Source organism: Oculina patagonica, chromosome 2 (genome assembly GCF_052425735.1).
Source record: "Oculina patagonica isolate OP01 chromosome 2, crgOcupat, whole genome shotgun sequence".
Classification (NCBI taxonomy): Eukaryota; Metazoa; Cnidaria; class Anthozoa; order Scleractinia; family Oculinidae; genus Oculina; species Oculina patagonica.
In genome coordinates, this window is record NC_135759.1 from 1,094,558 (window position 1) to 1,113,700 (window position 19,143).

The 19,143-nt window shown below is 37.3% G+C and overlaps 4 protein-coding genes across 5 annotated transcripts in view; all 4 read left to right on the forward strand.

Moving 5' to 3' along the window:
- Window positions 1–19,143, forward strand: part of LOC144642517 (uncharacterized) — a 109,390-nt gene that overhangs the window by 13,573 nt on the left and 76,674 nt on the right. The gene's annotated exons all lie outside the window — the stretch shown is intronic.
- LOC144641676 (putative skeletal organic matrix protein 8) lies at window positions 116–4,573 on the forward strand. The gene is made up of 3 exons (XM_078500707.1): window positions 116–211; window positions 1,975–2,043; window positions 3,351–4,573. The coding sequence occupies exons 2-3, from the start codon at window positions 2,026–2,028 to the stop codon at window positions 4,215–4,217; spliced, it is 885 nt and encodes a 294-aa protein (XP_078356833.1). The 5' UTR covers window positions 116–211; window positions 1,975–2,025; the 3' UTR covers window positions 4,218–4,573.
- LOC144641678 (putative skeletal organic matrix protein 8) lies at window positions 6,609–12,145 on the forward strand. Of its 2 annotated transcripts, XM_078500708.1 has the most exons (4): window positions 6,609–6,656; window positions 8,226–8,302; window positions 10,304–10,375; window positions 10,803–12,145. In XM_078500708.1, the coding sequence occupies exons 3-4, from the start codon at window positions 10,358–10,360 to the stop codon at window positions 11,622–11,624; spliced, it is 840 nt and encodes a 279-aa protein (XP_078356834.1). In that variant the 5' UTR covers window positions 6,609–6,656; window positions 8,226–8,302; window positions 10,304–10,357; the 3' UTR covers window positions 11,625–12,145. The 2 variants fall into 2 exon arrangements, with proteins under 2 accessions (XP_078356834.1, XP_078356835.1); XM_078500709.1 differs by lacking the exon at window positions 6,609–6,656 and having other exon boundaries at window positions 8,181–8,302.
- On the forward strand, window positions 16,197–18,029 carry LOC144641679 (uncharacterized). Its single transcript, XM_078500710.1, has 2 exons — window positions 16,197–16,277; window positions 17,128–18,029. The coding sequence occupies exons 1-2, from the start codon at window positions 16,263–16,265 to the stop codon at window positions 17,980–17,982; spliced, it is 870 nt and encodes a 289-aa protein (XP_078356836.1). The 5' UTR covers window positions 16,197–16,262; the 3' UTR covers window positions 17,983–18,029.

Below are 19,143 nucleotides of genomic sequence, written 5' to 3' on the forward strand. Positions count from 1 at the left end.
AAGTCTATTTTCATGCAAAGTGGGCTTATTTGTTTCAAAACGTCGACGTCAAAATCAAATATTTAAACTTCAGCGCATTTAATCAGTTTATCGACTTGCTTTTTCCGCTTTGAGTATTTAAATAAAGTGCTTTTCCCGTTGAAGATTAGAACTGCATACAGGGCTAAAGAAGAGACCAGCGAAGGTAGACAGCTCGTTCTTTGACAAAGAGGTAAGTCATATTGACTGTATGGGCTGAGTTCGTCTTTGTTACAACTAACTGGGCAGGAAAAACTGTAGATGAGTAAGGTTATTACTTAGCAAAATCATTTTAAAACCGTTTTCATTCAAAGTTTTCACAGTTTTCAGAATCAATATATTAACGTAACACCGTTAAGTTCAATCTCATCTGTATCTCATGTAGCTAGGGGCCATATTTAACAAAGCTGCAGTTGCTTAGTTTAGGCTGTAACTTTTGACAGCTTACTTAAGCCACATAAGATTCGTTTTTGATCATAAAAGAAAATTTTACAGGCTTTAACGAACTAAAACTTCACTTGTTAATATATTCTGGATTGTGGTTACAAAAACCAGTAATATGGCAAAAAGGCATTTTGTGACGTCAGGAGTCAAGGACTTGATTAAATTTTGTTTTTAAATTAAACCAACAAGGAATTTTATTGAGTCAGTAATGCATGATTAAATCAGTAATAATTGAAAGGCTTTTTATGTTCTAATGATTTTGTTCTCAAAATGCTGAACGTGCTTGTCACGATATAAAAGCAAATAATCCTGAGATTATCTTCTGAAAAACTGCTGTTGTGTGTAGGCAAAAAAGTGAAATTAAATCCATAGTAATTAACAACTTGAATGAATCAATGAATTAACTGTCATTGCTAGTTTTAACAACTGTCGATACGAGGCTTAGCAATTTTCGTCACAGAAAAACAGAAACAAATATTCGGCGCTCGTTATCCGGGAAGTCAAAGTAACCTGCTTTGATGACGTGCAATAAAACTTAAGATGGGGCTTGCTAAAAGCACGTGTGAACAAAAGGTCACTTAGAACTCTGACGTTTGAATCGAACGGACTGTCGTGATATTTAAAGAGCTTGCAAAAACACTCTGTGCCAAACAATGGATAGGAAATCATTTGCTTAAGTGTTTGCTCAAATCCTACAAAGCTAATAGAGGAGCTTTTTACTTATTTGATGATACTTTAAATTATCTGTCATCGTTGAGTCATGCACGTGCATTGACTTCTAATATATGAGAGTTAATGGGATTTCAACTGAAAAGTGACAAAATTCGAAAATTCTAACTGTTGCTGAAGGAAGGAAGGAATGTCTTTCTAAACTTTTAGCTGAGAAATCTAAATAACTGCCAACCGATATCATGAAATATTGGCTAAATAGGACATAAACTGGTAGTTAACGAGAAGGAGTCAGAATTTTAATTAATAACTGAGAGTTTAACCGTATTGTTCGTGTGAAATCGAAGGAGGAACAAAAGAGGAAAAGGACAACTTGAGGAGTGGTTTTAAAGAATTTTATAAGTGTTTTCTTTTAACATGAAGATGGTTTTGTTTGTGGTTGAGTGTGATGCATTGTAAGTTACAAACCCCCTTTTCACAAAATATTTCATTTCGCGACTATCTACTCGAGAAACATGAAAACTATAATTATTTTTAGTTCTCGTTTCCGATTGGTAAACTGCACTCTTATTTGTTACGTAATTGGAGCGTGATCACGTGGGTGTCCAATTATGTGCACGTTTTGTAAATTTAGACTGATTGAATAAACAACTGACATTTTCAGTAAAAATAGTTTCGCTCAGTTTTACTAATTCCACCCCGACTTTTGTTATCGTACTCCAATTAACTTGTTAATTTATCGTACAATTCAGGGAGTTATCGCGCTCGTAATTTCGAAATCGGCCACGCGCTGCTACTCCGTCCAATTACCATTACTAATTGCTTTTAATATGACTGTTTCAGATTCAAAAAGTGACGCAAAGTACACCAGCTAGTCTGAAGAACCAAGAAGTTATGAAGTTAATACTAAAGGTAAACTTTCATTCAGCGTAATAATTATGTTTCGACATTCATGGTGACTTATGTTATTAATTATCTGTTTCTATTTCGATGGTATATTCATTTTAGATATTTTAAAATGAATAAAAAAATAAATATATGTTTATAGTGGTCATGCACTTTGCTTCATATCTCAACGAGATAGCTAGTTTACAGGCATGCCACTGAAACAGAGGAAACAATTAATTTTAAATGAACATAACAAGGTTAAAAATCCCAACTAGCAGGAGGCAGACCAGTTGGCTATATACAAAGCGTGGTCGAGGATTTGAACTCGGGGCAACCGAGAAACAAATCCAGCTAGTGGCAGGGGCACGTTTTGAACCGGGGACCTCCGGATTACAATACCAGCGCCCTAAACCACTCGGCCACGCTTGCCTTTGGAGCGTGATCACGTGGGTGTCCAATTATGAGCATGTTTTTGTAAATTTAGACTGATTGAATAAATAACTGAAAGGTATCCCCTTTCAGCAGTGGGGATTACCCACAACTAGATGTAATTGACACAGTAATAAAGTCATTAATATTATAAATATTATTATTATTACTAAATTATCGTAAAGAAACATAGCTACGCTGTAGTTTGCGAAAATGTTATCATTCCACACATATAGTTGTTTAGTTGTTTGAATGTTAGAGCTTAAATGTACAAACGACTTTATTATAACAAGGGCGGATCCACGATTTTTCTTAGGAGCGGGTGCAACATGCAATAAATGTCATAGTTTTTTTTCCAATACTAGTTTTAATTGAAAGCCGCAGGTCATCTCAAGAGGGGTGGGTTTGCGCAACCCCTGCACCCTCCCCCTAGATCAGCCCATGTGCCAAGCACCTTGCCACACAAGTTGAAAATTCTCTCCTATTCTCATTCCATTTCCCGCTCTTACCACCAAGTTAGACTCGTTAGAACATAACAAAAGTATCTCGATGTTCGTTTCAATGTAGCAATTTTTAATAAGCTTCAGATTTTTTTCTCAAAAACACACAACTTTGAAACAAGCTGCAAAAAATTCTATATCAACAAAGAAGTATCCGTATAAGAAGAGTTTCATTTGAAGAGGTTCACCTACAAAAAGAAAAGTGAACAAGATTATTTAAGAGTGCTTCGTTTGTATTTCTATGTTAGCAGGTTACAAACCTTTGATTGCGGGCTCAACTGTCAAAGCAGCTTCATGCATTCAACAATATTTTCAGAAGCCAAGATTCCAAAAACATGTTTTTTGGAACCACATTTAATTCTCTAGTTCTTACCTTTTCTTTTATTTACTCTCGTTTTACAGATTGTCCCACTGGTTTTTCTCTTAGCTGCGTTCCCGTCTTCATCTGCATGGAGAAAACGGCCGCGACCAACAAAACCTTCATGGGTTACAAGCAAACCATCACCCTCTCCCACGCCTTCAAACGTCAGCATAAATATGAAAGAATGCAGCCGTATCGTGGACAATCTTCCTCAGTCGCGTTACTATAACAAATTTTTCAAGGATCCTCGGCTATGCGTTCGTCTCAACGAAACCGAGTTGCTGAGAAAGCTCAAGAATATTGGTGGTTTCAACCCGCGATACATGGCTGTCAACAGAGAAGATGCGTGCGGATTCCAGGATCTTTCTGGAAACGAGCAACCTCCACCAAGTCAATCCTCTCGTTTTCCACAAGCCAAGCAAGATCAGCCTCTTAACGACCAGATGGACACGGAGATGAATGCCAATGAGTTGAACGAATTGCAGGATGAGATTGAAAGTCTTGGGAACCACAACGCGCGGAGACAAAAACGCATGGTACCCTTGAGCCCAGGCTCCATTGATCGCGGATGCTGGAGTCGAGGCTCCATCGTAGATGGCACAATACTGAAGCGTCTGTGCACCGAATGTGCAGCAAGCACGAAGCTTCCTGCCAATGTTTTCCCGCCTTTTATCAACGAGGTGATCTGCGGCGACTCTGACGGCAACTGCCTTGGTCCCATAGGAAAGTGCGCGCAGAAAGTTATCAAGTTCACGTTTCTTCGTCGCACCGGAAAGTTTGAGAAAGATGACGACCTTAGTGAGCTGTTAGGAGTGGATGTCTACGTGGAAGAATGGGATGATTTCGAACAAGATATTAGGTCTTGCTGTGAATGTCGTTTATTTTCATTTCTCGGTAATCGCGGCTGATCCTAAGAACAGATTGATTGTCCAATCAAACAACACAGGCATTTTAAACTTCATTTGTAAAAGAATTTTTTTTAATCCTGAATATGGAAAAGTCTTAGCACAAACTAGTTTCTGACTACGTTTCGCATACATTTAGTGGTTGCAAAAATAACTGACCGTAATCTTTTTGTTTTTTGCATGACAATTAAAACTGAACACTACTGCTGTAGACGAACTGATTCGCTTTTCAAAATGTTACTTTTTAAGAGTGTTAAAGCTAGCTGAAAAATAACACTAGTAGTTTAGTGTAATTTGACTTATTGAGGTACCCACAAATGCGAATGTAGAATTGTTACTTATTTAAGTTGCCGGTTTAATCGCGAATAAATACATTTGAATGTAGCTCTTCTGTTGTTATCGTTATTGTTGATTTTGTGCTGAAAAATTAAAACAAATGACCCCACCTACTTAGAGAAGCCCAGTTAAGGTTTCCAATTAAAACTAAGCTTATTCTTTACTTAAAGTTAAAAAAGATTAACCACCGTAGCGCAGAATTTGGAAAACATACGTTACCTTTTGTCAGTCCACTTGAAAAATTGCTCCAAAGAAGAGCCAACGTTTGAATTGTCTGCCTTCAAAATTTGTTACGGTGATTTAGCAAGCAAATAAAAGCAAGTTTCTTTAGGAAGTTAACTATTTTTTTTCATTTAGTATTCTTATACATAGTGAAACAAGGAAATTACCAAGGGAAAAGTCCTGGGAATGAGGTTAGAAAACAAGTACAACGCTGAAGTGGCGAATTGACGAAATTTGAAAGCACAGTCTTGCACGATGAAGCACACCCAGTGAAACCCACTGATATGAAAAAATATTGCTTGTACCGGCGAAAAATAAAAATAGAAAAAAATTTTACTAAAAAAAAAACGATCACACAGCAAATGTGTTCCTGTTGGCCGACTATTTCAACCTAACACAGCGGCGTCTCACTAAGCGGAAAGGGGCTTTATGTAAGGACCTGACTCAGGTCTCGCTGGATGTATTATATTGGATGCAAATCTGTGCAGATCTAGACAGAGCACAAACGACAAAATAAAAGACATACAATCACGAATGGGCAGTGAAGGATCAAAAGTTATGAGAACGTAAGCTACAACAAAACAGTGAATGCTAAATTTACGCCTAAGTGTGTAATCAAATTATGCGAACTGCAAAATAAACTTAAGGCAATAATGACTGAATGAGGGAATAGTTAATTATTTTTTGCTGATAAACAGGCCCATAAACCTAGCTTGCAGAACTGGCTAGGGAATCACGCTGAACACACGTGGACAGAGCCGTTCATGCGTGTCTTACACTCCAGTAGTCGTTTGAGCTTAAGACACGTAACAAGGAAATTCTTTAGAGAGGTAGACTAGAGCCGGACTATATTGCTTTATAGAATGATGTGGTAACCGACCAACTCAACAGTCTATAGTTTGCTGCAAGGATATCTTTTATTTGCTATCACAAGGCAGCCATTTACTTGGATATTGGATGACCGAGAGATACTAAACGAAAGCCTACGTCACGCGGTACCGGTCAGCCCCTCGACGACGAGACATCCTAACAAAGAAATACTTTATTTATCTACCCTACCTGTGCATTAACGACGATATGGCATTGTCTTATTACCGTAGCTTGCCGTATCCGGCATTTTACATATCATACGTGATGTTCTGTGTGTATACATCAATTTAAGTCAATTTGACTAGATAAAAGAATCATTCTATACGGATTTGTTATCACGAATTAACTTATCCCAATTTGTGCTAGAGTAAAAATCTCCTCTTGAGTCGAGTACCAGGAAATTGAACTTTGAGCGTTCATTTTAGTTCACTAAAATAAGTTGTATTTGTTCTGTACTATTCCGACGTACCATCTCTATTTCCTCCTTAACTAATGGAAAGGCAATATTTAACTTTTAATTTCTGGCAAACATTTTTACACGCAAAAGTTTGTGGTTGATGTAACTAAGCTAAAGGAAATTGAAGGCGGCTTCTTGTGTCTACTTAAACTTAAGGAAATGATTATGACGTAGATATGAAATAAAGTTTATTTTCAACAGAGGGAAATGATATATGATTCAGATAATAAAACGCGAGGTATTAGTTGAACTGCGACAAAGTTCTTCTTTTCAAGATAACTCAGTAGGAGGAATAAGTCAAAATTTTTGACAAGGGAAGGAAAGGGCTGATCTTCAATTGAAAGCTTATGTTTACAAGAGATTGAGCGGTAATCATAGAATCACGTCCAGCTAGGACTCGAAGCATATATTGGCAAGAAATAATCAGCCAGTCTTTAACTTTCGAAACTAGGTCGACGACTCTTGAACCAGTTGATTATATAACTCTAGAATATTGCCGCCCCAGTGCTTTGCAGTCAAAGCAGCCACCGCAAGTTTCATTTGGACGAATTCACCAGGTATTTTCAAATTTATTGCAGATATACAAATGAGGGAATAGATACATTTTTCATTAGAAGGGTTTATAGTTACGCGGATTAGTGATTTTAAAATCTCATTCCCTGAACAAACGTACCTTGATATAAACCTATTTCGAGACAAAAACGTAATTCATTGTCAAAATCCATTGCAAAATTAAAAGGTAAATTTACCGAAATTTCAATACCATAATTAACTATAATTTTCACAATATCTGCATCCCAAGCAAAAAGGCGCGGAGGGTTTTTCCCGTAGCGAGTTCCGCAATTTATTGCTTGGTTTTATCAGTTGATTGGCATGAGAGACGTCCATTTATGGTTAAAAACGCAAACGCAGTGTTCCCTTTAGTAAATGGCAATATTAACCACACTCTTAGTTCGTAAATCGCTTTTGAAGGGTTTCTAAACGGAAGGCTTTCTTTTACTGAAAATAATTTATTATTACTCGACAAAGGAACTGTAATTTCGTCGAAGAGAGGTTTAAATATTAAATGTACGAAAAAATAGCCCTTGTAGGAGCGGCCGACGTTCCGAGTGTTGAGCACTTCGTTCAAGTACATGAAACTGATAATGCACTCCTGTGAATTTTCCGGTAATTTGACTTCTCTTATACCCTGACTTATCAGATGAGAGTTATTTTATCATCAACTACAAGTTGACTAGGTAAATTAACACATTTGGTGTTTGTCGTATTTATCCGACAATCGACAAACTCTTTGAAACGTCACTGCTTTGCCGATAACAGAACACGTGGGTTTATTGGACCGCTCATGCAGTAAAGAAGCTTATTTACTTGCATTGTTGCCCGAGGCGATATTGAAAAGGGTTGCATGAAGCTGACAAAGTTGGCTTTTGGATGTGTTCTCCACCTCAGGAAAAATATTCAATAAAAAAATGAGAAATATATTCTCAGAAAAGCTGCCAGCGTACTACTACTGAACGTGCTGATTCAGCAAAACCGCTTTGGATGTTTAAAATAACCTGTTGTGGAAAATTAATGGGAGTGATTTAGACGAAGTATACTTTTTCCGCTTTTCTATAGTGAGACCAAGGGTGGGGTGTTCCCCACAGAGTAGATTACAAAAGATCTGGCGAAACAAACAACCTTTTTAAAAAAACATTTAAATCTGCAGACGTTTCTAGATGGGCGAAGCGGATGTACTGCTAGCAGAAAGTCACTGCTTACGAAGGCACTTTTGACCGTAGATTAGCAATGTCATCCTAAATCGATGTGCCTGCGGATTATGCTTTAATGAAAAAATTAAAAAAAAAAAAAATCGGTAATCACAATTACGAAATTTGGCCAAGACGGCAAAGTCTAATATATTTAAACCGGGTTTGTCGCGTCAAGAGATCACGTTTAGCCTACGATATGGTTTGACCGGGTTCATCTTAAGTGAGCCGTCATTGCTGTAGGGGATGTATAAATATTCCATTGACAGACATATCAATAAGCTATTTATTTTTCGATTACATCACAATTCAACGCTCAAGTGGTTCGATTTGGGTAAAATTAACATCGTTTTTTCCGCTTTGGATATTTAAATAAAGGTTTGGTATGAGGCAAGTCTGTGCAGACGTTGAGCTGAAGTGAGAGCAGTTGAGAGGCGCTTTTAATCAACAGAAAGGTACGTGTATTTGTAGAGCTGAAACTTCGTGTCGTTTATTACTTCAAATATCGACGAAATAGTTATCGAGACGCCAGCTGAATTAATATATTCATCACAACATTTTGTTTGTGTCCGTTTCATTTGTAGCAACCCTTGGGCTGATGTCAAAGTTTATATTACAAAAATCGAGTTGCGCTGAAAAATTCGCTTTACCCGATTAGATTTGAAAATGTAGCTGAATGTTCGATATCTTAAACCTATATACCATCCGGTGATCACAAACGAAAGTACATTTAGGCTGTAAACATCGCATCCAATTTAAGGCTTAAATCGTATCTTGAACTTCAAGCTTGACCTGAACTTCGTAACATGGATTCGAAGGTTCACTTTAAACTGATTTTTTTATGAACCACAGTACTTTACCACAGATCCCAGAGAGCGTGAAAAAGGTTTAACGAAACTAGTTTTGAGTGTCTGACGTCATGATTGCTTCTTGAAAGAGCTCTTTTGGTAGATCCGGTGGAATAGAAAAGCCGACGGAGCTGAAAATTTGCTCAACGAGTCGACGAGGCGAGAGCGCTTTACTGATGATTCAAACACGTTGCACTAAATTTTGCTCTGGAAATCAAACTCAGATGAAGTGAAATTATTTTCAATAAAGCTAAAATATTATTCTCTCTAACTTCTGGAAACGAAATTTTAAGCATTTTATCGATTGCATACATTTGTTATCCCTGATAAATTGCAACGATGGCACTTTGTTTTCTGTCTCCCTTTTTCCTGGTAATGATTGTGAAAAAAAAATGGTTTTGATCTGAACAGGTTTTATCTGTCGTTATTTGTTTGCGATAAAATACCAGAATTGTTTGTGCTTTAAAGCAAACAGCTCTTTCAAGAAAACCTACAACTTTACTATTCAGTTTCACGCTATTATGAACACATCTAAAACGATCCCTGTAATATCGTTGGTTGATCATGCGTGCCTACATTGACGTCATAAAAATCAAAATTACCTCTATTTTAGGTTGTATTTGGTGTTATAATAAGTTTTGCTGTCGAATTACGAGTAAGTCCTTCCATTCAAGTTTTCGTTTCTGCTGAGTTCATAGATAAACTCTTGGTTAATATTTAAAGTAGATATTTTTCAACAGTCATTGTTTTAATGCGATAAACACAAACAATGGCTCGGTAGTGTTTTTGTGAAATAACTATCAATGTTTTTTTTATTGTGTACTCCTGTTGCTATGATGTGCATGTTACACACCAGTAAACAAAAACAAAAACCCATTTTGCGGCTTTTTTTATCCTTGACCGGCTAAATCGCGGCAAAGACATATTGAGTTTAATTTGACTAAATCCGCCAAAGCAGGTATAGATATGAAAATTGCAACTGTTTATTTTTCAAATACGTCAGTACGCGTATGATGTTTCTAGTTTTCGTTTTGGAAATATAATTTTAACCTTCATATTATTGTCATAACAAAATGTTGTTTACTTCAGTCAAAAGACCATGAACTTTGAACTCAAAAGAACTTAAAATGCAAAATGTGTTGAAAAAGAATATCTACGTTCTATTTTGTATGACTGCGACTACTAGATTCAGCAGAGACTGCAAGTTAAAATTTTGAGGCGAAATACTGAGCAACTTAAAATTGTACCCAGAAACCTTTAACTCTTTGAGAGCAATTTAATCAACGCCGCTAGATTATTTGAGGAGTATTTACACTATTCTGTAATCGTTCAAAGACCTACCGACCAAGAAACTTTTGGACCTTTCGAGAACTTAACTGGCCACTATCTACGTCATTTAATGATGACGGCTAAGCCTTTTTTCCCGCCAAAATGAAACGCGTTCCCGCGAACTCTTTTCCTATTGGAAATCGTTGTTTATAAGTCGCGTTATTTCTCGTACTTATACTTTGGCATTATGAAAGGACTTAACCTGTTAAAGGTGGCATGGTAAAAAGACTAAGAAAGGCAATTATATCTAACATTCTTGCTTTTATCGCTCGGTTTCAGCCCCAGAAGAGAAAAATAAGTTAAGTGTTCTTTGGCCAGAAGTTCAAGGCATTCATGGAGTTCAAGCTGAAGGTAATGTTTTTAACTTTATGGACAAATAAAAATCACGTTTGATTCAGTCAGACAAAATGGTTTTGGCAAACGTCACCTTCAGTACAGGATCATTGGGAAGAGGAGAGTACTTTGTAAACAATCTACGTTATTTCTGTTTACTACATTCAGTTTTTCAACTTCGGTCTGACTCACTTGCCTCACTTCACGAGTTGTAAGATGGCGCGAGTTTGCTCGTAGACACAAGGTCTATCGAGCAGCCGTTTCTAACCATAGTAGTGTATACCCTCTATCGTGTCATTTATCATCATGTGACTTCATCAACGACAAAACTATTGTCTCATTAACTAAACCCTATTCGATTCTTAGTAGAAGCCAACCCAAATTGGAAGCGTGGAAAAGGTATATATAATAATCACATTTGTCATATATTTTTTTTGATCAACAGCTGCTTTGTCTTATCCCTTTCATCCTCCTTTTAATGGGAATTTCGCCAAATGACGGACTGCGGCTCCGATTCAGATACAGGCGAGTCCTGCCAACACGCGCACCTACGACACCTTCGATTAGTAGCAGCTCCGTCATCCCTCAACAGAAATGCCAGCACATCATAGAAAAACCAGACAAACGTTATATTAGTCCTTATGTCAAAGGGCCGATATGCGTCAGACTCAATGAAAGCCAGAAGTTAGACAGATTGCAGTATGTAGGCGGCTACAATCCTCGATACGTGGCTATCAACAGACGAGAGGCGCAGCAATTTGTCAGTCTGGTAGAAGATGTGGAGCCTTTGCCTACAAAACATCCAAATCCTAGCTGCAACCAATCAGATTTGTTGAGTATCCTTCTCAAGCCAAATCAGGCCGCGGTTGCTGGGGACGAGGAATTTAGGCGCAGCGGTAACAACGTGCCTTCGGTCGCGGGCACCACGACCATTCAACAGTGCTTTGATGGAGGGTCTCTTCTGGAGGGAGGTTTATTCAGGCGTCTCTGCACTGAATGCTTTGCAATCACACAGCTTCCAACAGGAGTTTTCCCTCCTTTTATTAATGAAGTCATCTGCGGCCAAAGCAATTTCTGTGTCCCTGGTATAGGAGCCTGCCAACAGAAGGTTTTGAGGTTTAACTTCCTTCGTTTCACTGGGAATTTCGAGCGGGATGACGACCTAAGTGAGTTTTTCGGGGTGGATGTCTTTGTTGAGGAATTGGAAACCTTTGAAGAAGATATTAGAGCCTGCTGTGAATGTCGATTATTCTCGTTTCTCGGATAAAAAGTAAACGACAAGTTTTACTCGCGATTACAAACGATTACTAGTAAATTTTAATTGAACATTAAAGCGTTAATAGTATTCAGTTGAAAAGTTAATTTTGAATCAATGTAACAATAGTAGCACACATCAGATTACCAAGAAGCTTTAAAGAAATCGTACTACTCTTTTCAGCTTTTTAGAAAGAACAGTTTCGGACGTTTTCTGTTTGCAGGATTGTGTTTGTTACTGCTTAGTGGTTGTGTAGTTTGAAGAGCACTGATGAACAGTTACTCCTTGTCTATTTACTTACTGTAATAAATCGTTTGATTTAAATGTAATCAGCTACTAATCAAAACTCTCGCAAATAAACCTTTAAGCAGTACAACATTGTTTTGTTATGAATGTCTAGATTTCTTTTGAAATGTTAGTTTTGAATCTACGTTGTGTATGACGACAAGTCAATAGCTTCATGATGATTTCGTACATTAACCTTATAATTACTAAGAGTTATCGACATGTAGGTTCCCCAAACAATATCAATAGAGACATGTTATGAGAGTAAAGAAAATGATCAACAAGGGGATATTGTCTCAATAGAATTTGTGACCTTAATTCCCTGTCTCAGTAGAATTTGTGCCCCGCCAATTACAAAGTCCCTATCCTAATGGGCATGTAATGTTTAGAGACTAAAGTTTGTGCCCTCACCACCCGCAAGACCCCCTCCCCATCGCCCCCATCCTTATGGGCATGTAATGTTTAGAGACTAAAGTTTGTGCCCTCACCACCCGCAAGACCCCCTCCCCATCGCCCCCATCCCAATGGGCATGTAATGTTTAGAGACTAAAATTTGTGCCCTCACCACCCGCAAGACCCCCTCCCCATCGCCCCCATCCTTATGGGCGTATAATGTTTACAGACGGGACTCCTTGCCCCCACCACTCCAAAGCCCCTAATCTTGATGGGCAATATACTGAGACCAAAACGGGATAAACGTGTTATCGATTGAAAGATCGTTAATTTAATTGGTATAACACCCCATAAACAAATAAATCAAACTCAGTGGGCGTCCGGACATTCGCATCCACTTGAGAACGTTCGTGAAAAAATCTTCCAAAGCTAAGGATATTTTTACCGTACCTGGCTGGAGAGATGGTCGTGGAAGAAATACATTTTTTCGCTAGGACTGTCTCCGAAAAACTAATACAACAGGTCGACAGAACATTGTATTTCCCCTAAATGTACTTACTAAATCATAGTCGCCACAAACACAACGTTTTTATTACTCACAAAATACTTCGCTACTTACTTACAAGTATAACTTCTCAAACTCATTAATAATTCATCAAGTTAAAACAAAGAAAATTATAACCGTGAAGGTGGTTTGGAAACCCGATCTTAATTAGCATAGATTTTTACGATTTTATTTCTCCGTTTACTCCGTAGTTTTTGTTTCGATTGAGAAGATATATCAAACACTCGAGACAGTGTTTCATCGGCCATCCAAACACCTCGAATTTCGTCAAAAATACTCCGCTGCGCGTCGTATTTTCAACTCTCTTCTCGGTGTTTGGATATCCCGATAAAACACTGCCTCTCGTGTTTGATATATTACTTAAACGCGTTTTATAGTACATGTATTTATTTCCAGAAAGCCAAAATTTCCTTACAGTCATAACTATTTGGTTATTGTGTTTGTTTTGTTGTTGGTTTTGATATGTATGCAATTTAAAAAACAAACTATAACAGATGTTTAAACGGTTATTTATGTTTACACTATATTTATAATTTCAAGATTTACAAAATAAAGGCCCATGTTAGCTGAAAATTTTCTAATGATTTTTTTGCAATTGCGATCTCCGATCCCTAAGTACTTGCAATTTGTCTTTTACCCGTAGTAAAAAGCTCTGGAAACAAAGTTCATCTTGTTGAACATTTGTGCAGAAAATGTAATATTTCGCTAGTAGAATTAGGTAAATTAGAGGCTGCCAGTGCGATGTCTTTTCAAAAAAGCCGTACAATATTTTACTTTGATCTAAGCGTATCGTTTCGTGCTAATAAGTCTTATGACGTTGCTAAGACACAGAATTGTTCTGTTCATTGTATGTAGTGAAAACAGACGCTCATAAAATTCCATAGATTTAGCGCGCTGTAAAGATTGTAATAGTTTTACCCTTTCACGCCCAAACTTGAAACTTGTAACTCTCCCTAATGGTTTTTGTACATTTCTCTTAACACTAGTTCTGAGAATTTGCAATTACATCAAGAAATAACCCTTAATTGATGAGCTTCTTCACCTATCAGCTTGACAATGCATCGATATTGCAAGGAGAAAACGTTTGATGAACTGAACTTTATTACTTATTTTTCGTACTTTGTTACAAAAAAATTGGTTGCCCAGTTACTACTAAAAACGACTAATCGAGGCACTGTTCGTTGAACAGTTGATGCCCAATATTTTCTCTTTGTTCGACTTCGTTAGTCTGTTCCAGTATCGCTGACTAATTATGATATAACGACTTCTTCAAATAATGTAATCACATAAAGGAAGTGCTATGTGCTTCGAAATACCTTAAGCAAACCGACTAGAATTTCTTTAAAAAACGTGCGCTTAAGCTAAGATACATACCACAGTTTAGTTGAATGCCGGTAACCAGGAATGTACAGGTGTAATGGCGGATGAGATTTTAAGTACGGTTGACAAGGATTTATTTTAGGGTCGTGCTAAGGTAAGTTTGATCACAGTTGTAACTCGAGATTCGCAAAATGATCCAAGATAGCTGGCAACACAGAACACTAAAGTAAATAAATCAAAAGGAATTGCTTTTAGTTCGAGTCAAGTCGGGTAATTTAGGTCTTGTTAGTTATCAAGATTCTATTTTTTTTAATCAAGAATTTATGTGACATAAGCTTCTGAACCCTCTGTATATCGTGACTTCGGGAATGCGCCTGCATCAAAAATGTACTTAATAGTATTAATAAGGCATTTCAAGTAACTGGTAAACGTTGTATTGATAACTCTGAGGAGGTAACCAAGTCAACATATGCGAGTTATGATAACAATTCAAAGTTCAAGAGCACTAAATAATTTTATTACATTTTTTTTTTGTATAAAACTTCGATGAATGAAGTGTTCTTGCGAGGTCGTCACTTTTTGTACAGCTGGCATTAATACAAGACTTTTAAAATAACATGATTAAGCCATATCTCTTCCTTAAGCTTTTGTGAAAAAGAACACTTATGAAACTACCAATGTTTCGCTTTATTCTCTGTGTAGAACAATTGTTAAGTGGCACAAGTACATAACACGCAAAGTCTCCGAGGTATGGTTGTCCAATCGGCTGGCATTAGAGAGGTTAAGCATGACGTTTACGGCAAACGGCAAACGGCAAAACTGAAACTTTTGCCGTGTCTCTTTAGTTGTGTGTACAGTAGAGTGAAATTATTTGTATTTGCAATGAATAGTAGGAGAAATTATTCCATTTTTGTGTGCTTTATTTACGGATTAAAAGAAAAGAACTCAAAATCAGAAGTTATCTTTGCCGTTTGCCGTCTGCCGTTAACGTCATGCTTAACCTCTCTATTGAAGCATTGTCACAATATACCTACTAGAGGATTTACCAAATTACCTTGAAATCAAGCGAAATTAAAGCTTAAATGTAATAATGTAATTGTGAGTTACAAAGTACAATTAAACATATAGGCAAAAGGATAGTTAAGTTTAGGAATGATTGAGTCGTTTTAAAAAGGTGAAGAAAATGAATCATTTGGGCGAATACTGTGGTTAAGCTGTATGTATCAAGAAGATAAACCCTAAGTTATTCGTTACTTAAACATTATTTTTCTTTTAATGCAGTTAGGGTATTATGCAATGTATTATACATCATGTAAGTATATCGAATATATAGATCGAAAGTCACAGACGTAACAACTTGAAACTGAGTGCCCTTAAAGTTTTCCAAGATTGATTGAGTGATGTTGTTCTACTTATCGTTTTAGCGTTAAACTGTTTGATAGCGATGACGTATATCGAATAGAAATCTAAAATATCACTTAACAGATCGGCTGCATGTTTTAATTTCTCTTTGTAATGAATGAAAAAGTATCTCTGACAGAAGTACAAACTACACTTAACAAAGGATTTCAAAGGCATATTTCCTTTCTGCGTCTTCAATAAAATGTCGTTTCTACCAAAAACTGATCGGAGGAAACAAAAATAAGTATTGGTTAAAAAGGTGGCACTTTTGTTTCATTCCATAAAAATTTCCCCTTACTGATAGAGATAGGAGACCGTAAAATGCGTCAATAGTTGTTAGGGTTTTATTGGACCTCTGTTTCGAATCATTGTTCAACCGTCATAAGATATTGTTTGGTTCGAAAGGATTACACAGACGACTACCACAAGAAGTAAAGGAGTCAGCGAACACGCTATTTGCCAACGAAACTGCTTTCAGCATAAGCGAGAATAAGGTATTACAGGGGATTTTAACGTTTGCATTCTTAGTCAAGTATGGGTGTTACTTTCTTTAGAAATGACAGGCTCAAAAACGGTTTCTTCATTTTTAGCCGTGTTCCACTACTAACGCTGTTTATATTTTTGCCCTCAGTGAAGTCACCTTGCCTCTTTGGCACGAGTTTCTGATACCTCATAGCGGTTACAAAATGGAGTTTATACAAGTGAGTAAATTATATTCTTTATTACGTTACTGTTCAGACTATTCAGAGAATAAAAGCGATGTTGGAATAGAATGTTGCTCTCTCTTTTATATTTAAGTCCCAAACAATGTACGCCAAATATTTTTTATAGTATCCCTTTGTTTTGTAACTCAATGAAAGAAATGCTGAAAGGTATATGAGATTTCCTTAAAGCTCGGGACACACTAGGTGACAAGTCTCTGCAACATGTTGCGGGGACAAGTTGTTGCAACATGTTGCCTCGTGTGACATAGTGCATTTTTGCGACAATCTTTGTGGAACCAGTTTGAATTCGTGCGACTGATCGAAGCGAAAAAATGAGCGAAAGCAGCAGGGTCTGCACACTTCAGTCTGCGACAAGTCGCTGCAACAAAATATAACTTAACCAATGAGAGAGCGTCATATATTTTCGCCAAATTGATGGAAAACTAGTTCACATTCCCACTCTTCCAAATTCGCTGCGTATGCAACGAATTATTGTCGCAGCGATTTGTTTTGAAGCACTTCACACGAAACGACTTGTCGCATAGACCTGTCGCTGCGACTTGTCGCCTAGTGTGTCCCGACCTTAAATTTCGCGTTGTCCGACAATAGCGTTGCCTTGTTCCCTTCCGTCGTATCAATTATTAAAAAAGGAAATTATAGAAAAAATGAACGAATGAATAATAAATGGCTAGCTTTATTCAAAAGGCTTTTCATGGAAAAGTTAATGCATCAACCAATGTAAGTAAGTAAGTAAGTTGCCTTTATTTAAACACGATAAAATTAAAAGCTTACAAGCTTGTGGGGTCGTGTACCTAAAAAGTATTTTTGAATTTTCTATTTCTTACAGAGCATTTTTCTGTCCACGTTTTTGGTTGTGTTTATGGTTCAATTCCCGTTAGCGAATGCTCGGAATCTTAGCAGCAGACAAAGTAATGGTGTTAAAAGCGGACTCGGTCGGAGAAGTTTACGCATGGAAATACCAAACCCAACCAACTATACAGCTGTCAATGACACCGCAAGTCAGGACAATGTCCAAAACCAGTCAAGCCAGTTTGTTTATGGGAAGACCCACCCTTGTAATTCGATCCAAACATCTGCAATGAAATACAAAGGTTCCAATGTCGAATGCAGACGATGGCAAAACAGTGAACTGCAGCAACAGATGAACTGCCTGGGAATGTTTAACCACCAATATCTAGCAGCGTCCTTCCAAGAAGCGCTGCAGTTTAAAGATTTGGATACCGGGAAAAGATTGGACCTTAGCAATTCTTATATCTTGGACCGTTCATCTTACACTCATCACAAAAGGGATGTTGACATTGACCCAGGCGAAACTTTGATTGGTCAGTGCCACGCGAAGAAATCGCCCACAGAATCCGGGAATTTGAGGATCTGTCCCTCGTGCTCGGCCATAACTCGGCAACCGTCGACGCCACGAAGATTTCCGGAGTATATTAATGAGGTTTTGTGCGATCCTCAAATGGTATCGAATTATCTTCCTGGTATTGATGCGTTCTGTATTCAAAAGACTTTTACACTAGATTTGCTACAGTTTGATGGGGACTGGGAATTAGATCCCGCACTGAGCGCAGAGGCTGGGCACGATGTTTACACAGAAAAATGGGAGCTATACACTCAAACAATACGTCGCCACTGCGCATGTGAACTATTACCTTCAAGCCCGATGGCAATTTATTTGTGACTTGCTAAATCAACACATTTCGTTTTTTTGATAATTTAATTTATCAGATTTATTCTTGTTATCTATTTTTTAATTAATATTCAGGGTGAGGACGTCTTAAGGTCACGTGCATGGTTCGCTACCCATCTAGAGAAAAATAGAACAAACAACAGGAACAATGCCCCTAGCCTCCAAAGCAATAGCAACTTCTACACAAGAGGACAAGTAGAATTACAAGCTTATGAGAGCTGCTACATCACTGAATATTCACTACAAATAAACTGTTTATTTTCCCTTAAATAGACCTTTCCACTGAATCCGGCAGCGTGTTGCCTGAGGTGCAAACCCGGCAGTAAATGTATGAGATTTTGAGTTGATTTTAACCACTGGAAATTTGCAATTATTTTTAAAGAATTGGCCATCTGGCTTAAATATAAATTACGACGTTAGAAAATCGTCGTTAAAACTTTTTGTCGTGTAGCTTGATTTGACAAATTATTCTAGAAAGGTTTGTTTTAAGTTTAAAAATTTTGTTTGCAACGGTTACTGTGTGAATATTTTTTCTATATTTAGAACAAAATATCACTGAACTGATACATATACCTTTTAAAGGAAACAATCAGTTGCAAAATCCGATATATTTTGACCAAGTTAGAGAGGTTCAAGTTTCTGTCAAAATTCCATACAGTTACTGTAATGTTTGCTGTGTTTGCTCCCACTTAAGTTGGCGCCGGAAACCCTGGAGAAGTCTATTGCGGAGTACAACAGAAATATTTTTTTATGTTTTTTTTTTTCCTTTTTTCTTGATTACCAGCGGACAACGGAAGGAAGGGTCAATAACCAGGCCTCATCTAATATAAGACCTGTCGAACTTTCCTGCAGATATTATAATTACCTTTATTTATACTACAATTGTAGAGTTACTAAGCTACTAGGAATTGAGTTTCAATCACTATTACTTATCAGAATTTTATCGTTTCCAGCAGGCCTGACCTTACACAGAACGGAATATTTTCTACTTTTGCGTCAAAATGCAAACTGAAGACAGGCTACAGTTTACGCGATTTTGGCGATTCCTGTAGAAATCAATTGCTCTCTGAGGACAAACACTTCAGGCCATTTTTCTTTGTTTTTCTGTGTGTTACTATTAATGGACATTTACTTAATGTATAAATCAAGAGC